Here is a 21,195-nt window from a genome sequence, read left to right on the forward strand (position 1 = left end):
GGTGTAAAGAAGGGATCCAGTTTCAATCTTCTGCATATGGCTAGCCAGTTATCCCAGCATTATTTATTGAGTAGGGAATATTTTCTCCATTGCTTGTTTTTGTTAGGTTTGTTGAAGATCAGATGGTTGTAGGTGTGTGGCCTTATTTTGGGGCTCTCCATCCTGTTCATTTGGTCTATGTGCCTGTTTTTGTACTAGTATCATTCTGTTTTGGTTACTGTAGCCCTATAGCATATTTCAAACTTGGGTAACATGATGCCTCCAGCTTTGTTCTTTTTGCTTAGAATTACCTTGGCGATTTGGGCTCTTTTTTTGTTCCATATGAAGTTTAAAATAGCTTTTTTCTAGTTATGTGAAGAATGTCATTGGTAATTTGTTAGGAATAACATATAATGATATTGATTCTTCCTATCCGTGAGCATGGGATGTTTTTCCATTTGTTTGTGTCTTCTCTGATTTCTTCAAGCAGTGTTTTGTAACTATTATTGTAGAGATTGTTCACCTCCTTGCTTAGCTGTATTCCTAGGTATTGTATTCTTTCTGTGGTAATTGTGAATGGGATTGCCTTTCTGATTTGACTCTCAGTGTGGGTGTTGTTGGTGTATAGGAATGCTAGTGATTTTTTGTATCCTGAGACTTTGCTGAAGTTGTTTATCACCTGAAGGAGTTTTTGAGTTAAGACTCCGAGGATTTTTAGATATAGAATCATGTTCTCTGCAAACAGATATAGTTTGACTTCCTCTCTTCCTACTTGGATGCCCTTTATTTCTTTCTCTTGCCTGATTTCCCTGACCTGGACTTCCAGTACCATGTTGAATAGGCATGGTGAGAGAGGGCATTCTTGTCTTGTGCCAGTTTTCAAGGAGAATGCTTCCAGCTTTTGCCCATTCAGTATGATGTTGGTGGTGGTTTGTCATATATGGCTCTTATTATTTTGAGGTATGTTCCTTTAATACCTAGTTTATTGACAGTTTTTAACATGAAGCAGTGTTGAATTTTATCAAAAGTCTTTTCTGCCTCTATTGAGATAATCATGTGGCTTTTGTCTTTAGTTCTGTTTATGTGATGAATCACATTCTTTGATTTGCTTATGTTGAACCAACCTTGCATCCTAGGGATGAAGCCTACTTGATTGTGGTGGTTTAGCTTTTTGATGTGCTACTGGATTCAGTTTGCAAGTATTTTGTTGAGGATTTTTGCACTGATATTCATCACTGATATTGGCCCGAAGTTTCTTTTTTTGTTGTGTCTCTACCAGATTTTTGGTATCAGAATGATGCCAGCCTCCTAAAATGAGTTGGGGAGGAGTCTCTCCTCCTCATTTTTTTTTTTTTTTTTTTTTTTTTTGGAATAGGTTCTGTAGGAATGGTACCAGCTCTTCTTTATACATCTGGTAGAATTTGGCTGTGAAGTCATCAGGTGCTGGGATTTTTTAGTTGGTAGAGTATTTATTACTGATTCCCTAAATAGACCAATAATAATTTTAGAAGTGGAATCAATTTTTTGGTTCAGTCTTTGGAAGGTGTTTGTATCCAGGAATTTATTTAGCTCTTCTAGGTTTTCTAGTTTGTGTGCATAGAGGTGTTTGTAGTAGTTTCTGATGGTTGTTTTTATTTCCGTGGGGTCAGTCGTAACATTCTCTTCATCATTTCTAATTGTGTTATTTGAATCCTCTCTCTTTTCTTCTTTATTAGGCTAGCTAGTGGCCTATCTATCTTATTAATTTTTTCAAAAAACCAGCTCCTGGATTTCTTGATCTTTTGAATGGTTTTTCGTGTCTGAATCCTTCAGTTCAGCTCTGATTTTGGTTATTCCTTGTCTTGTACTAGCTTTGGGGTTGACTTGTTCTTGCTTCTCTAATTATTTCCATTCTGATGTTAGGTTGTTAATCTGAGATCTTTCTAACTTTTTGATGTGGACATTTAGTGCTTTAAATTTACCTCTTAGCACTGCCTTACCTGTGGCCCAGAGAGTCTAGTATGTTGTATCTTTGTTCTCATTAGTTCCAAAAAACTTCTTGATCTCTGCCTTAATTTCCTTATGTATCCAAAGTCATTCAAGAACATGTTGTTTAATTTCCATGTAATTGCATGGTTTTGAGCAATTTTCTTAGTCTTGACTTCTATTTTTATTGTACTGTGGTCTGAGGATGTTCGATATGATTTTGGTTCTTTTGCATTTGCTGAGGATTGTTTTATGTTCAATTATGTGGTTGATTTTAGAGTATGTCCCATGTGGTGATGAGAAGAATGTATATTCTGTTGGTTTTGGGTAGAAAGTTCTGTAGAGGTCTATCAGATCCATTTGGTCCAATGTTGAGTTCAGATCCTGAATATCTTTGCTAATTTTCTGCCTCAATGATCTAATACTGTCAATGAAGTGCTGAAGTCTCCTGCTACTATTGTGTGGGAGTCTATATCTCTTTATAGGTCTCTAAGAACTTGCTTTATGAATCTGGGTGCTTCTGTGTTGGATGCATATATATTTAGGAGAGTTAGATCTTGTTGAATTGAACCCTTTACCATTACGTAGTGCCCTTCTTTGTCTTTTTCTTAAATCTTTGTTGGTTTGAAGTCCTTTTTGTCTGGAATTAGGATTGCAACCCCTGCTTTTTTCTGTTTTCTGTTTGCTTGGTAGATTTTCCTCCATCCCTTTATTTCAGGCCTATGGGTGTCTTTACATATTTTATCTTTATCTTTTCATCCAGTCATCCAGCCATCCATTCATCTGTATCATTTTTAACCAATAAGGACTTTTAAAAGCGCAACCACAACACCATTAACATAACCAATAAAATCTATAACAATGATAAAATATCATCTAATACCCAGTCCATGTCCAATTTTCCCTCGCTATCTCAAAATCATCTTCTTGGAATTGGTCTGTTCAAATCACAAACCAGATTCAGAAACAATAGCCATACATTACATTTTATTAATATGTCTCTTAAATTTCTTTTAATCTATAACAGTCAGGAATTTTTATGTCTTCATTTATCCTTCCAATTATTAAAAAAAAAAGTATTTATGTATTCATTGAATAGACAATGCTTGCAGAAAAGTGAAAAAAAAAAAACCATTTTAGTACAAAAAGGTACATGATGAACTGTTCCTCAGTCTTCCTTCCCAGAAGCAATGTTACCACTTTTGTAGAAATAGTCTCTGCCTAGACACACATGCCAGTCCCTAGGGCTGCTGTAACAAGGTGGTTAAAAGTGAGAACATGAATTCAAATTCCTATTATGCCAGTAAGTATAAATCTTGGGCATGGTACATGGCCTTTGTGCTTCAGTTTTTAATAATGGTACCTATCTCATAGGGCTGTTGAGAATATTAAATCAGATAAGTGCTTAAATAATTATTAATATTTATTATTATTCACATTCCCTTTTGGCTTTTTTCCCAAATAGCAGAATGGTGCACATATGTCTTCATTTATTTGGCTTGTTTTTTCACCTCACATCACATTTTGATGAATAATTCCATACATGTTATTATAGATTTGCTTCATTCTTTGTAATCATTGACTAATATTCCATTGTATGAGTATGCTACTGCTAAACATGTACGTTATTTCCAACCTATTCTTATTATCAAAAAATGCTGCAATGAATATTCTTGTAATACTTTATTGGATATTGGATTCATGTGCAAAAATATTCATGGGATAAAATCCTGAAAGTTAAATTGCTTCGCTAAAGGATATGTGCATTTTAATGCTTTACAGATATTGCCCAGCTGTCTCAAAGGAGGTTATACCAATTTACACTCCCAAGAAAAATGCACAAGGGTCCCCATTTCCCTGTACCCTAGCTAACACAGGATATTGCTAAACGTTTTCATCTTTGTAAGCATGATATGTTGAAAATGGTATCTCATAATTTTAATGTGCATTTCTCTGATTGTGAGAAGATAAAGGAAATGTAGTGCAACTAAAACTCAGCAGTCAAATGACCTGCCCATGACTCCTGAGTGAGGACACTGGTAAACACCATCAGGATCCAAACACCTCTGTATTTACAAAGAGAATGTTCCCTATTGGATAGCACTAAGCTTATTTCATGTACATATGTGTAGTTAGTTAGTTACATCCAGCAGTGGTGAAGGGCTTGTTCTGAACCAATCAAACTTTCTCTCCTGGCCCCCTTCCAGCATGTGGTCAGGAGTAGAGTGTTGTGGCCATGAAACATGCATTTCTACAGATGACTATTTACTCCTCCTTAAAACATTTTTTTTCCATTTGCTTCCCTGCTGTCTCACTCCTAGGGTCTGCTCCTAACTCACAAATTACTCTTTTCCCAGTCTTCTTGGTTGGCTTTTCTCCTTTTCTGTGCTTGTAGACATGGGGGAGCTTCAGGGCTTCTCTCTTGAACTGCAGCTTCTCCCTGGGTTCATCTCCTTGGGATGTCTATTCCAATGGGGTTAAATACCAGGGCTAGGACTACGGAGAGATCATGGAGGCACCTAGCACATAAAGTTTAAGGAAACATTCTTTATCAGGCCCATGCAAGTACAGGACTGGCCCTGGAAAGTGACTACCACCTTACCTTTTCCACCGTAGGCACCTTGTTTGCCTTACCCTAGTCCCAGTCCTCTTAAACACCCCAGTCTTCTCCCTGGACCTCCAGAAACATAAATCCTATTTGACATTTCTACTTGGAGGTTTTAAGGAAACTCAAATGTAAAACATCTAAGACAGCACTCTTGCATCACTTCCCATCCTGGTGCCCAAGCCTGTCTCTTCTACTAGTCTATCTCAGTTAACAGCATCACCATTTATTCAGTTGCTCAGGACAAAAATTTTGGAGTAATCCTTGACTCTTCTTTTTTTTGAGACTGATTCTCACTCTGTAACCCAGGCTGGAGTGCAGTGGTGGGACCTTGGCTCACTGCAACCTCTGCCTCCCAGGTTCAAGCAATTCTCCTGCCTCAGCCTTCTGACTTTGTGATCCGCTCACTGCGGCCTCTCAAAGTACTGGGATTACAGGCGTGAGCCACCGTGCCCAGCCTGGATTCCTCTCTTTTTTTTTTTTTTTTTTTTTTTTAACAACTCCTATCTTCCATCTCTAAAATGTATCCCAAATCTGACAACCTCTCCCACCGTAGGCGAACCCCCATCTCTCACCTCTGTAAATAGGCTCCCTTAGATCTCTGGATATTTGTCCTTCCCCACCCCCTTGTGATCACTAGTCAGCATTCAGAAAGATTTTTTAATATCATGAAGGAGACTGTGTCCCTCTCCTACTTAAAACTCTCAAGTGGCTTCCTAATAAATTTAGAATAAAAAGCTGACTCCTTGCCATGGTCAATAGGCCAGGATCCAGTGGGTACAACAATCTGATCCCAGCACAACAATCCCACTTCCACCTCCTCACCATTCACCAGGCTCCACTGCACTGGCTCATTCCTGCCTCAGCTGTGCTTCTTTTCCCTGGAAAGCTCTTCCCCTAGATCTTCAAGGGGTGATTTCCTTCTCAACATTCAGGTGTCAGCTCGTGTCACTTTCCTGACCACCCCCATCCACTCAGAGATCACTCAAAATCCCATTACCCTATTTTATTTCTCTATCATATGTTTCACTATCTGAAACTATCTTGTTGTTGATGCAGGCTATTTTCTTGACCCCTTCACGGGACTCACAACAGGGATGCTCCATTTACTCAGCCTGCCCTGCTCAACCTCTTGCAGGATGGAGCACACGAGTGAATGAGTGCAGGAACCAGCTGGCTGCTTTAGTGCTGTCAGGGGCAAACTCCATGCAGGCCCTGCAGCAGCATCCAGGTGGGGGTGCCTGCGACCCCAGGGCCCCAGAGGGTGTGTGTGTTACAGTGCTCTCTTAGCTCTGCCATCTGCGGACAGCAGTGTGTTGTCAGCTCAGTGGGCCTTTTGCTTCATCACTTGGGGTGGCTGCCCTCTGCCACTGAGGGCAAAGGGCCAGGGTGACAGTCTTTTGGGGTACCCACAATTTGTGCATCCTGAATTCTTGTTTGCTGCCCAAGAGGAATGAGGTCACACAGATGAACTGAAGGATTTTGAATGCAGAAAATTTTATTGAGCAATGAAAGTGGCTCTCAGCAGAGAAGGAAGCTGAAAAGGGAATGGGAAGGGCAGGTCACTCTCTCCTGAAGTCAAGTCACATCTCTCCAATGTCCAGCCACCATCTCTGAAGTCAAGTTGCCTCTCTCTGATGTCCAGCCACTTCTCCTCTCTACTGGCTGAGTCTGGGGTGTTTATAGGCAGAGGATAGGAGATGGGGCAGGCCATACATAGTTTTGGAAAAGGCAACACTCTATTAGTAAAAAGACATTATTCAGAAAGAACCAATTGGGAAACAATGGGCACACAAGGATGGAAGTTTTCACTTTGGGCTGCGGGTTTCAGGCTTTTCAGCTCAAAAGTGAGGTTTTTCCAGGGACCTGCCAGTCTGCCTAAAATTTCTACACCTCTATCATTGTTACCGCTGGATAACAGCTGTCCTATAAAGTTCAGGGACTTAAAACAAAAATTTACTTATTCACCTGGACAGTTCTTGATAGGGCCTCTCCTAACTGTTGCAGTTACATAGCAGCTGGGTTGGAGTCATCTTTTCTGGGCTTGCCATCCAGGACAGCTTCTTCCCTTGTGTGTCTGGTGCCTCAGTGCTCCTCCAGGCAGCCTTTCTCTCCAGAAGAGTAGCCTGGACTTCTCGGCAACTCAAGCTTCCAAAAGAAAAAAAAAGCAGAGACTGCCGGTTCTCTTATCAAACTGGCCTGGAACTGGCACAATGTACTTCTGCTGCCATATTCAGGAGGTCAAAGCAATCAAAGGCCAATCCAAGTTCAAAGGCATTGGGGAAAAAATTCTACCTCTTAAATGAGAAGCGACACATGTATAAAAGGGGGAAAAGCATTGATTGCGGCCATCTTTGGAGACAAGCTATCACGTTTATTTGTCTGTTTACTTTCTAATGGTCTGTCTTCTCCCATTAGGTTATAAGCTCTGTGAGACAACAGGAACTTTGTCCATCTTGTTTTATGGTTCTACTTCCAACACCTAGAATAATGCCTGACACACAGTAGGTGCTCAGTAAATAACTTAAGCACTTGATACATGTTTGGAGAACTAAAATAAACTGAATTAAACTTCTCCAGATTGGTCCTGCCAGATTTGCTGAGGCGAAGCATGCTGATACCTCACCGGATAAAAGAAACCCTAAAATGTAGGGTTTTGCTTTCTCTGCAAACAAGAAAAACTTGCCCTGAACACAAAATCTAGAAATAGATTTGGCTTGTTTTCTACGTGGAAATATTTCCCATAGTAACAGAAATTACTTTCCCACAGCTTTGTGCTACATTAAAATATTGAAGTTGACTGAAAAGATCTCCATTCTTTAATCTTGGTGTAGACTAGAAACAATTTTTTTGTAACAAAGTAAATATGAAAACTTCCTGATGTTTGAACGCCCCAGATATCTCCAAACTTAAACTATCATTGCAAGTTAAGATAGATTTTTTTAAATGATGACTGAGAAAGGTTATTAAAAGCTTGGTTATTAAAATGTACAGATTGGGTTATAAAGCCAGAACTTATTTGTTTAAATCATTACATACGACCAAGCTCAGAAAATAAATTACCTCAAATCTCCTCTTTGCTAATTTTTACTGGTGCACTCTATAAAATGATCCTATCTTTAAACCTTTGTGTAAACCCCTGATAAATTAGTAAGTGAGAATGTATTCATCAGAAGGATTGTAGTGATGTTTGAAATTTAAAAAGAGAAATTGAATTTTTAAAATTATACTTGCAGACTACTGCTAATGAAACTTCTTCTAACCCTAGTTTTGTCTTATCTTCAGTTTTTCCAGATTTGCTCAAAGCGATCCCAGTAAGCATCCACGTCAATGTCATTCTCTTCTCTGCCATCCTTATTGTGTTAACCATGGTGGGGACAGCCTTCTTTATGTACAATGCTTTTGGAAAACCCTTTGAAACTCTGCATGGTCCCCTAGGGTTGTACCTTTTGAGCTTCATTTCAGGTAAGTACAGAACTCTACCTCTGAAGACAAATGTGCTTTTCAATATGTCAAAAAGATGATCTACCTAAATATAAAGTTATAATCTTAACATATATACATGGATGCACACTGTAGTATCATATATAATAACAAAAAGTGTGGAAATACCACACTTGTTCAACAGTAGGGAATTCAATAAATACTTTATGTGTGTCTGTATGAATAACTATGAGGCTGACATTAAATTATATTTTTGAAGATGTAATCAAGAGGATAAATGCTTGTCTCAAAAAGTTACATGGAAAAAGCAGTATGTAAACTTATATAAACATTGTGAACTTAATTTGATTATATATATAAAATATAGAGAATATACATATAAAATACATATATGTATATATGGGGACTATATATATATATATGAAATAGGTAGATGATAGATAGATAGATAGATAGATAGATAGATAGATAGATAGACAGACAATAGAGACTCCAGTGTGTTGGTTGTGGTTGTCTCTGACCCATGACACTATGGGGTACTTTTATTTTTGCTCATACTTATCAATATTTCTCAGTGTTCAATAATGTGCTATTATGTATACATAATAATAAAAATAAATAAATGGCATCAAAAAAGAGTAAAGAGCCAGTGTTCCACCTACATATGAGCAGCCATGTTCAAGTCTGTAGATACTTTGTGTTGTCTAATGCTAAGTGTATCTGGGCAAGGATAAACTCTAAAGCCAGAAATTAGTTCATCAATAAACATGTGCTACTCAATAGCCAGGGCTGATGGAAAAGAATATAAAACCCAGTCAGTGCCAAACGGTGCTTACTATCTGCAAGTGGGAGAAGGAGAAAGACGAGAAAATGAAAAATGTGTGTATAATTTATATGTAGCTGTTCTGTAGGAGATCTCTGACTTCACCCCATTCTAAATTTGCAAAAAGATCCAACACTTTGTCAGATTCCTGGGAGGCAAGTAATTTTATTGATGGTTTCATAGAGAGATACAGAAAGATAACAACTCACACAAAGCAAACAATGTAATGAAAATCTCTATTTGACTGTTTCTTTTTCTCTCAAAGTTGCCCTTTGGCTGCCAGCCACCAGGCACCAGGCTCAAGGTACTTTCTTGCTCTTGACACTACTCCCTTCTCTCACACAATTCAACCCCTGCCACAAGCGTGTATAGATCTTTCTCTATAAAACAAAGCCCTGTAGTTAACAGGTCACTCGCAGTGTAACCTCTGTTCATTGCTACTTGTGCACACTGCTTGGGGTCTCACCCCATCCACATCCTGCCAATCACATTATTCACCCAACCAAAGTATATCCTCCAGTGGAGATTCTGCTAATATTTTCTTTATATTTGTCACAAGTATATAATACCGTTTTAAATTGCACAGATGATTACCCTATAAGGGAAGAGTCTAAGTCTTTCACATCTTTATATCTCTGACAAAAGCATTCAGCATGAAGCTCTGTACACAGTGGACAATTCAATATGAATTTGCTGACTTGAAATAGCAAGCCTAGAAAAGAGCTATTAACTTGGTCACCTAGACAGAACAAGTTTCAGCAATCAGAATTCAGATGAGGTGGAATTAGCAGAACAGGCACTTTGAAGCAATAGAACATGAGCCAGTGAGGAGTGGGATGGAATATCATAAACAAAGGCCAAAGGCATTGCAATCGGGGCAGAAGTGCCAAGAGCACAGGCTCAGGGTGTGGGCAGATAGAACGAGAAAGTGATTCAGTCACAGGTGAAGGTCCAGATGAGAAGAGAGAGTTGGAATTACTTCTGCTCACCAAACATCCAAAACCAAACTGGTGGATCTGGGTGGTGTGCTGTTTTACTGATAACCATTACACATGATTTTAACAGAAGGAATGGAATGTAAAGCAGTGATTCTCAAACTGGAGTCCCCAGATGAGCAGCATCTGCATCATCTGGAAACTTGATAAAGCAGCAAATTCTCAGGCCTTACCCCAGACCCACTGAATCAGAAACTTGGGGGTCTGGGGAAGGATGGCCATCTGTATTTTAACAAGCCCTTCAGGAGATTCTGAGGCTGGCTCAAGTTTGAGCTACAGGGAGTTGGTTCAACAGGTGTTGGCGGACTGACAAACAAAAAGGAGACCCCGAGGTAATTCCAAGATGATAATGTCAGAAAGCAGCTTCCACCCCTAGGGCTTGGGGGAACCAACAAAAGAGTTTGGCATTGTCAGAACCTAGAAGCTTGAGGAGAGACCCCAGAGCATTGTGTCTAAGACCTTAAGGACTTGGCTCTGGGACACCATGAGGGGTTTCTGTGAGTGTGGAAAAGGTTGGAAACTCCCCAGTTGCTGCCACCAGGGAGAACTACAAGTGAAGTGGAAGGTGTGGGCCTTTCTCTCTTTTCTTTTCTTGTCTTCCCTCTCCCCCTGGTGCTCATGTTTGACAGAAAACAGCTGAAAAGGCAGAACTAGTTTGGGAAGTCTTGACGTGGCATCATAAAGCAGAGAAAAGCAAAGCTGGAGTGAAGGTGAGACGCAACAACTTATTAGCAGCACAGCCGTCTGGCGCTCTAGCTTCTGAATGAAATTCCAAAGAACAGCCCATTTGGAAGACAAATTATTTGACAGTTCTGACAGACGACCAAACTAACAGCATTTGAAAAGCGAGGTGACTCAGAGAATACAGAATTTAATCCAAATCCCCGATCTTTGGCCAAGCCTAATGCAAGGAGAACCTGAGCACACAAATATATGCGGGAATGATCAGGACCTCTGCCTGCATTCTGTTCCGTCTCACCCACCCTCAAATTTGTTGTAAAAGCTTGGGCTCAATAAAATTTTTTGAATCATGGAAGGAACAGAAGGGGAGAAAGGAAGGGAAGGAGCCAGCTCCAGATCTGTGTCTTGCAGAGGATAAAGGCCCAGTGGTTTTAGATCACCCAGTGTTTTTTTAAGTTGCAAATACTTATTTTTTAAATATCAAAATGTTCAATAACTTAAAAAAAAAAAAAACTGTTACGACAAAAAAACATGTTTGAGGGTGAGATGGACTGACAGTTTGTGACCTCTGGGGATAAACAGGTCACTTTGGAATCACAGACTTCCGCATTCCCCTTAAATCCCATATGGTACCCAGAAGCCCTTAGAACTTTGGAAATGTTTATTCACAGTTGCAATGTCCATGCAGACTCTGGCTTTAAGCCCCAATTGTGTAAGGGTAGGGTTTTGTAGCCCTTATCCCAAACATTCTAAATGTGAGCCAATGCATCACATACTCAGAGGCCAGAGACTGCATTAGGGGTCCTTTATTTCACATACGAATCACATTCCAATAAGAGACACCAGAGGTCAGCTCTCTTCCACCGACTTGTTCTCCTCCCTTGTTTCTCTCGCCAGTGTGTGCTGCCCAGGTGGCAGTGCTCATTGTCAGCAGAGAAGAAAAATGCTTTCCTCCTTGGACCTCTTTTCTCTTTTTCTCCTCCCCACTCACATCCAGGTTCCCTAAGCTTCCCCCATCCTTGTGCTGAAGTCATTCTACAGTCATTTCTTCAACTGTCTACTTCTCTGCTGGATGGGCACCCAAGACTTGGCATCCTGGGGCATGCAGAAGGGGAAAAGGGAAGGAAAGGGAAAAGAAGTCCTCCCAATTGTCTATCTGGAACTTTCCACACTGCCCAGAGTACTGCTATGGGCATCTCCTTATGCCTCCCAATGTGGTGCATGCCAGACCTAGCATGTAGAAAAGGAAAGAAAGCAACCCATTGGGCCAGGCCAGCAATGGCTTCAGTCACACAGCTCGCTCATACATATGGCTTCATATTCTGTTGCCTCCTGAACAAGACATTTCTTCCACTCTCACAGCCTCCAGTTTAGCTCATATTCCTCAGCATTCTCAATGTAATATTGTTGCATGAAACGCATGCAAGTCAGCCAGTTTGCTCTTTCTCATCTTGTCATTTACAAACTGATGCTGAGAAGTCTTTTTCCCAAGGTAGGATTTTAGTAAGTGCTTCATCATCCCCCATAGTTCATTTTGGGCAGTGATTCTCTTCTTTGACTGTACATTAGAATCATCTGAAGAACTTTCTAAGATGACTGATCTCGGGTCTCACACAACACTCATTAAATTATAGTCTCTGGGGGTAGGGCTTGGGCACTGCTATTTTACCTTAAGCTCTCTGGAGTCATTCTAATTTGTAATATAGGGTTGCAATATAGGTGAATATATTTCACATATTTGTCAAACATTGGCTGAGTGCCCACTATGTGTCAATCATTATAATAGGCACTGGTGATCCCACAGTGAATCAGGCACACAGTGTTGTCTTCATGGAGCTTGTAGTCTAGTGGGAGAGTCAAACAAAAGTGTATATCAATAATTAAGTGATTACAGATTGTAATAATTACAATAACGGTGATAAACATGTTGCTATAATATGCAATAGTATGGCCTTTCACCAGACATTTCTTAAAGAGGTAAATCATCTATCGGACACCTTTTAAAATCTCATCTAATTTCAAAAGTGTACATAAATAATTAAGTTATTACAGTTTGCAATAATTACAATGAGGGTGATAAACAAGTTGCTATGAAAGAGAATGACAGCAGAGGTCTGGCTTTGGTATGGTGGTCGGGGAAGACTGCTCCAATAGCTGAGTTCTAAAGCTAAGAAGGAACTGAGAACCTTCACAGAACATCCCAAGTAGAAGAGAAAGCACACTGAAGACTCTAGGGAAAGAGGTCTGCTTGCTGTAGGAACCAAAAGAAGGCCAACGTGGCTAGGGGCTGGGTAGTGAGGGGGAAGTAGCACAAGGAAAAAATGAGGTTAGAGAGATCAGTTGATACCAGTTAATGTTGGACCTTAAACATTAACCATGGTAGGTCTTTTAGAACTGATTCTAATTGCAATGAAAAGCTTTTGAAAGATTTTAAAGAGATGTCTGATAGCTGATTTACCTCTTTAAGAAATGTCTGGTGAAAGACAATACTATCGCATTGGAGGTGAAAAAAGATGAATGGATTCTAAAAACATTCTGAAAGTACATTAAAAATGTTTTTCAGGTAGCTTATGCAACTAATAAATAGTGGTGGCATTATGGATAAGACAAGGGAGGAGCAGGCTTGCAGTTTAGGACAAGAAAAAGGTGGGGAGAAGAGCTCAGCACTAAAAATCATGTGTTCCATTTGGGGCATGTCAAGTCTGAGATGCTATGAGACCACCAAGTGGAGATGTCAAGTAAATAGTCAGTTACATGAATCTGGACTTCAGTGAAGAGGTCTAGAAGAAAGACATAAATTTGGGCATTATTAGGATACAGATATTATGTAAAGCAATAACATTGGATGAGATCACCTAGGGAGAGAACGTACATAGATAAAAGCTGGCCTAGGACCAATTCCTGAAGAACACTGACAGTTAATTTTCTGGTTGAGGAGGAGAAGCCAGCAAAAGACACTGAGTAGCAATATACAAAGAGAAAGAGGAAAAAGGAAAACTGGGAGATTATGGGTGTCCCAGAGGGAATGTTTTAAGGGTACCAGTCAGCAGTGAGCTTTGTGTGAAGTGGGCCACCTGTAATAGCGGTGCGGGCAGGAGAAGGCAGAATAGGAAAAAGGGGGTGAAAAAACTTCCCTCAAGATTTATAATACAGTGGGAGAAAGAGAGAGAGAGAAAACTTAAGGAGGGAGAGGAAGAGAGAGAACCAAAAAAGAGGGAGCTCAGTATAGAAGCAATTAGATTCACAGCTTTTAGTTGCAGCCTGATATTTGAGTGGGGGCCTTTTATATATCCATTCTAGATGTTTCCCAGTTGATGAGAGAGAGCGTTACCTAGATTTGCATGTAGAAGAGAGTAGGCCAGCTGGCAGACTTGACATGGGTCAGTGGTAGAACATCCTAGTAGTTCTGTGAATACTCTCTGAGAATGACATGAAAAGTATTGGTTCAGGCCTTTTGGAGGTGATAAAAACCACCAAAATGTGGACTTATTACAAATTGTATTTGTTACCATTTGCAATGATTATAATTATTCTCTTACATATAGCATTTCTTACATACAGCTTCTCTTACACATAGCATCAGGAGTTATGCCTTCTCTTACATATAGCGTCTGCTATGAGTTATGCCAAGCAAGGCAAACAAAATTGCTGCCTTTCTTTAAAAAGAGGATGCTCCTAGTATGGGCCTAACTAATTATGATAATTACAGCTATGGCATGGAACATAAGCACATTCATATACACAAAGACAAGAAAACAAAGAACAGTTTAAAAATAGAACCCTTACATTATATATCAGTTTCAGTATTAATAATAACCTGGACTCTGAAATATGTCTGGGGCACCATTATTCTGCAAATGGTGGTGAAAAAAAATCTGCATCTTATCTCTACGCCAATCCTTATGGAGGCGCACTTTTTCAGGAGTTCAAGAAAGAGATACAGGGATGACCAGTCATCAAAGCTACAGAGCCTGAGGAAGGATAAAGGATTTGTGGCAGGAAAACCCAGTAATGAAAATATTCTGCTAGTTTCTCAGAATAGAACTTAGAAAAGAGGCCACAGAAGGAAAAGAGAAGTAATGTTAGACAGCTGATGTTGGCAGTGGGCAAAGAATTTCATTTTCGTATGCAGGGAAGTGGCTGAAGGGGCAGTGTTGTGAGGAATCACATTCCAGGTCATTCATGTCCACGGTGTGGTAGGAGGACTGTGTTTCATCTATTTTGTATATGGCCCAGCCATGACCTTGTGCAAGGAAATGCTTAATCATTTTCTATCACAGTTGCAAAGAGATTCTTGCCCTATTCAGAATGTATGTCTTCCCTTCTGTTTCATTTAGAGTCACAACCCAAGTCCTTGCTGTGACCTCCAAAGCACCACTTGATGTATCTACTTCAGAAATACACACAGACAGCTCACCTGTTTCTGTCCCTTACCTTCCTCCCCTCTTCACTCAAACCACCTACTTCCTTTGCATTCGCTCTTCCTTCAGCCTGAAATAATCTTCCTCCAAATATCTACCTTCTCACTCCCTCACTTCTCTCAAGATGCACTTAAATGTTATCTTCCCTATGAGGCCTCCCCTGGCCATCCCTCCCCAGCCTTCCTATCCCCCTTCTCTGCTTTATTTTATTCTCCTTAATAAATATCACACTCTGAAAAACTATTGAATGTACTTATCAAGTTATTGCCTCTCCCTCTTTTTCCATTGTCTCCATCACTGAGAGCTCTGTGAAGAAAGGGATTTTTACCTGTTTCATTTAGTGCTGTACCCCTAGTTCCCACAACAGTGCAATAGGCACTCAATAAATAGTTGTTGAATAAATGAATAAAACAGAAGTAGCTAAATATTTTCTGGTAACAAATGACATTCTTCTGAAAATGTCATATTTTCAGACATATTTCTGAAAATAAATTCAAATTAGATAGACATTGTATTTTTAGACCATTTCTTCTCTGCATTAATCATCCTTCTCAATAACATAACATTTGTAAAACTTAGGTTAGATATGGGCTCTTCAACTTTCCATTACAGAAGATAAAGTGAAAAGGCTAGACCCAGTGGTGTTATTCCTTCATATACATCTATCCTTTGGAAACACATGACCAAATTGCTTGTCATCAAAATCTCAAAATCTACTCTTTGGTATTAACTCTCTTCACTTGTCTCTCTGTCCCTTTCTAGATGGTAGCCATCGGTCTCTGGAGCAGTATAGACTCAGAACAACTTCTATTGGGGGAAGAAATCATTGCTGGTGACCTTAACTTTCAATTACCAACTTTCAAGTGACATTTGCATAATTTTAGAGAAAATTAACACCTACACTTATAAAGTTGTGGCTTTCCCACACCCATTTATCATCTCTCAATATTCCTTGAAAAGGAAATTATCAATTTATCATTCTATATTGGCAATGAAATGCCCCTAATATCTGTCACCTATAAGACAATTGAAGATGATGTGTTGAAAGCTTTCTGAAAATGTTGATCATTACTCTAAATGGAATTGAAATTCCAATTTATTATTTCCTAAAATATGATCTTACTGATAATAGGATAACATTTCAGAGATTTCTTCCCCTTTGAGGACCCAAACCCATAGTACTTCTGGACTCTCACAGATCCTGGCAGGGTGTTCCCACTCTTAAAAGCATAGATACCCTCGGGGTCACGCAGGGATGAAGACGCAACTCTCAATGGCTGTGTCCTGTGTTCACATATAGTAAGGACTGGGGGAGACCGGTGCTCAATTCTGCAGTCTCAGACAGCTGTCAGAGGAGAGTCATGAATGTGCAGTGTCTAGCACATTACAAACGTTTGTTAATTGACTGATCATTCATGGTGTGACAGTCCTATAACTCAGCTATCCTATTCAGTCAGAAATTAACTCAGTAATCAAAGTCATTAAAAGGAAGAAAAAAAAACCTACAGCACCAGCCAGATGGTGGGGAAATCAGACAGATGAAAGGAAAAATGGCTGTAGGTCATTGAGTAAGACACTGGGCAGCAAAACCTGGGCCTTGTGCCTGGTTATACTCCAAATTATAGCTCCAGCAAGGTTTGGCAGGCTTTCCAAAGTCCTGGTTTATTCTAACCTTTCTTGGGAGCAGGAGCAGTGTTGGTCAGATGGACAGACACATTAAGGAATCTGTCCAAATGGCACCACGTGAATTTGGGCTCTTGGTGTACATGGATAACTGGGAAAAAGAGGAGAGAGACATGTAGGACTGATCCTACCATTTGTGAAGTCTTGGGCAAGAGTATGAATGAAAACCCACTTCTCTTCCCCTGCCTGGCTCCACTGCACATGGTAAAGAACCTCAAGCATATGTGTGTGGACATTGCACCATGTATCCAAGCTCTGACCATGCCTCTTGAAACAGCTATTCCTCAGCCACCCTTTGACCCTGAGAGGACTGACCCAGGAGAAATGACCATATAGGCCTTGAAAATGGGCTCCGGGCTATTTATGAAGTAAATTCCGGGGTCCCAGGAGTATGGACTAAAATGTGAGTCGGGCACGCCAGATGGGTATGTTCTATTGACTTCAAGGATTCTTCGTGCTATGGGAAGGAACCTCTCCAGAAGAGAGACAGAGCAGAACCCTTTAAATGTGGGGCACAAAGCAGGAGCCCCTCTTGCTGGATTCAAAGGGTCGTACTGGAAGTGGGTAGGTTTAGTCCTATTCTCACATCACTCGTATCTCTTACACACTTCTTTTATAGCCTTAGCAGCCATGCCACAAAGAGAAAGTCTTCATGCGTATCTTTTGGTCCATAAGTCATAAATAGTTATCCTTGATCCCATATCTTTTTTAGAGCCATGGACAGAGAGAAGCAAAAATATCCCAAGTTCACACTGAGTTGTCTCCCTTCATATCTCTTATCTCTTAGCAGTCACTGAAATGTTATGAGACTCAGGCTGGGTTTCTATCCTCTGGCCCTGAAGCGACAATGCTGACCTCGCGATCAACCCTAGAATCCAGAGCAAGATCTCAGACTGTCCTCTCTACTACTAGACAGCACACTTTGTTTTGGGGGCTGTGTGCTTGAAATATTAGCTATGGCAAAAGGCTCTGAGTCTTATGACACCCCAAGTAACTTTTACTTCAGGAATTTGAAGTACAGCCTTGCTGTAATGCTGTCTCCTTAACAAAGTACTACCTTTAAAATATTTAACAACTTGAAAAGGAAACCGAGCTTGAATTTTCCTTTCAGGTGCTCAGGAAATAGTGTTTCACTTCTGTCTGAAATTCACCATCTCCTCAGACAAAGAAGGCTCTTATGGTAAAAGCAGTGGCATTTTCTCCACAATTTTCGAATAAAAGATAAAGAGAAAACAGCACTGCAGCCTTTTTGTTAGGATCTAACAATAAAGCGATAATACGGTTTTGCCAGGGGAGAGCACTGGTTTTAAGCTTAGAATACAAAAATAGGCTGACAAAATTTTACAAAGGAATATTCTCAGCTACCACTCTGAGGATAGTAGAAAGTGAAATTTCAAGAAAATTACATTATGCAATTATTTGATGATGATTAAACTGATGGGCCAGTCCTATGTGAAATTCTAAAGTAGAAGAAATGTGATGTCGCCTTTTCTGTTCACCTCTCCCCTCATTCCTACCCCCCCCCCCATCTCTACCTCTACCCCAAACACAGCTTGACCTTTGGGAAAGGAATGGGGGCTGTCACTTGCATGATAGCTCCTCCTGCCTGCAATGCTCTCCCCACACAGTCCAGCCTCCCTCTGCTCAGCTAACTTTTCCTACAGCTCCTTCTGGCTGCTTCTAAGGACACTTCCATGATGCTGCCCACCCTCTCAATAACAGCCCCCCTACTACCCATTGATTACATGCACTGTAATTGGTTAGTAATTGATTTTATGTCCTCTGCCCAATTATACTTCATGGGAGCAGAAATCATGTGTATTTTCTTTAATGTTTAAATCTCCAAAACTGTCCCCTATATAAGTCTAATGAATAAATGAATGAGTGAATTAACGAATAGAAACTCAAGCCATTATGTTGCCACTCCTAGGATATTTGGATTAACTTTAACTGAAGAGTAAAAAGCATTTACCTGTCCTAAAGGAGACATAAAATCAGTGGAAGAGTATTCGGAGGAAAAAAAGACACTGTGATACGTTCTTTTATATTGCCTACCCTGATGCAGTCAGGTGTTCCTGATATGGGGTGGGCTGAGGATTTGAAATAAAATTGCCTAATTTGACATTGTAAGTGGAGGAATCAGGATTTGAAACCAAATTGGTTTGACCTAAATCAAGCTATTATGATAAGGACTTGCAAGAAAAAAGGAATCCATAAAAACCATACAAATAGCTACCAATTAGTAAGCATTTATATGTGTCAATTACAATGCCAAATGCAAATCATGCTTTATTTATATTAACCACCTTTTATAGATGAAGAAATTGAGAACTGAATATTAAAATTGCCTACTTTTACATAGTAAGTAAAGGAATCAGGGTTTGAACCCAAATTGGTTTCACCTAAGGCAGAAAACCATCCCAGCAAGTCTCCTATTAACTGGAACCCCATTGTGGTGGCCTGGGGTATAACAGTGGCTGTGAAAGTGCTGTGAAGTCCTGGCCATCCCATGTGCTCCTGATCTGGTCCCTCCTGCCACCTGCTTCTGCTCCCTGTGCCATCCACCCATCTGGAAGTCTCCCATTGTCCATCTTCAGGGGAGACACTCACCAGAGTTTCCAGCTTCCAGCCAGTATGGAGTGCCCCTGTCCCACAGCAATCTCACCCAAATCACAGCTACATCTATTAAGATTAGGCTACCAATGAGTGAGAGATGAGGGGGAAAAATAATAATAGTGTACTACATAAAACAAATGTTTTTTTTTTTTCTTTCTCACACATAAAAATCTAGAGGTTGAAGTCCAGGGCTGGTCCAGAGACTCCAAGATCTGGGATTTAGACTCCTTCTTTCCTGTTTTTCCACAGCATATTGCTTCCATTTCTGGGGCCACATTGGTCCAAAATGTATGCTGGAGCTCCAGCCATTGCATCCATATTTCAGCCACAGCAAGGAGGAAGTAGAGAAGAAAGGACAGGCCCATAATACCTGTATAGTTCAAGAAGACTTTCCCACCCATACATCCCAACCACCCTTAGTTGAACAACGCCGTCTTAATTCAAGACACTCATATGTCTAGCTAAAAATCTAAATTCTGTTACAAACAAGCAGAATAGAGATGTGTGCCACCTCAACACCTTATCCATAGCTACCTTTGTTCAGGTTTTCCTTTGTGCCGCTGTGGCCAAGTGAAAGCCGAAGGAGCCGTGGTAACCCTTCTGAAGGGAGGCCTGGGGCCTTTCACAAGAGGTCGCATGATTGGCCTTTATCCTGCATGGCTGTGAAGTACAGAGAAATATTTTCTCTTGAAGCCACATCATAGCAGTGGCTGCTTTGTAGCCTGATTCCACCATTATGCCTTTAAAGTACCTAGCAATCCAGCCTTCACATCATATGAAGAGGAATATCTCCCAGTCTTTGTAAGATCAGCATAATTCTAACCACCTCCTTACCCCCCACTACACTCCTACACACACACACACAAATCTTCTTCACTCAGAGCAGAACCATAACCCAAGCACTACCACCTATAGATTAAAGAATCAGGCTCATGATTACAAATACACAGTATTTTTTTCTTTTTTTGTGGATAATGTAAATAGGGACGATGGTAAGAGATTTCCTTGGTTTACACATTGACCCTCTTCCCTATCCCTTACAGTCAGGAAATATTTGTCCCAACATGTTGTTTCTTCTGTTGCAGGCTCCTGTGGCTGTCTTGTCATGATATTGTTTGCCTCTGAAGTGAAAATCCACCACCTCTCAGAAAAAATTGCAAATTATAAAGAAGGGACTTATGTCTACAAAACGCAAAGTGAAAAATATACCACCTCATTCTGGATCGTTTTCATTTGCTTTTTTGTTCATTTTCTGAATGGGCTCCTAATACGACTTGCTGGATTTCAGTTCCCGTTCGCAAAATCTAAAGACACAGAAACAACTAATGTAGCTGCAGATCTAATGTACTGAAAGGCAAACCTTTCTATAATTTTACAAGGGAATAGGCTTGCTTTGGTCACTTTTAGATGTGGTTAATTTTGTATATCCTTTTAGTCTGCATACATTAAAGCATCAGGACACTCCATGACAATGTTTACAAATTATGTACTAAGGATACAGGCTGGAAAGTAAGGGAAGCAGAAGGAAGGCTTTGAAAAGTTATTTTATCTGGTGGAAAATTGCTTGACCTAGGTAGTCAAAGGCAGTTGACTAGAATCGACAAATTGTTACTCCACATATATTACACACACATATATATACACACACATATATATACACACATATATATACACACACACACATATACACACACATATATATACATACATATATACACACATATAATATACACACACATATACACACATATACACACACACACATATATACATATATGCACAAATAAAAGTGTAAGATGCCTTTCCATCAAAAAGGAATCAAAAGGCACATGGAATATATTTTAATAAAAACAAATACTACTTCTGATATATCCACACATTTATTGCCACAGATTCCAGAAAACTGAGCTGGAATCGCTTTCCTAAAACAGTTGTGTATTAAATGAACATCTATAAAATGTATCAACACACTTTTTTAAAAAG

The 21,195-nt window shown here is 40.0% G+C and overlaps 1 protein-coding gene across 2 annotated transcripts in view; it reads left to right on the forward strand.

Moving 5' to 3' along the window:
• Positions 1–20,612, forward strand: part of CLRN1 (clarin 1) — a 42,911-nt gene extending 22,299 nt beyond the window's left edge. Inside the window, exons 2-4 of one of the 2 annotated variants that reach the window (XM_010370591.1) lie at positions 7,835–8,014; positions 9,082–9,120; positions 20,298–20,563. In XM_010370591.1, the coding sequence (XP_010368893.1) occupies positions 7,835–8,014; positions 9,082–9,120; positions 20,298–20,563 (485 nt within the window). Of the gene's footprint in view, positions 1–7,834; positions 8,015–9,081; positions 9,121–20,297 lie in introns of both variants that reach the window. The other variant, XM_010370592.1, reaches the window with a different exon arrangement.
• The last annotated feature ends 583 nt before the right edge of the window (positions 20,613–21,195 follow it).

The sequence above is a fragment of the Rhinopithecus roxellana genome, chromosome 1 (assembly GCF_007565055.1).
Source record: "Rhinopithecus roxellana isolate Shanxi Qingling chromosome 1, ASM756505v1, whole genome shotgun sequence".
In the NCBI taxonomy this organism is placed as follows: domain Eukaryota; kingdom Metazoa; phylum Chordata; class Mammalia; order Primates; family Cercopithecidae; genus Rhinopithecus; species Rhinopithecus roxellana.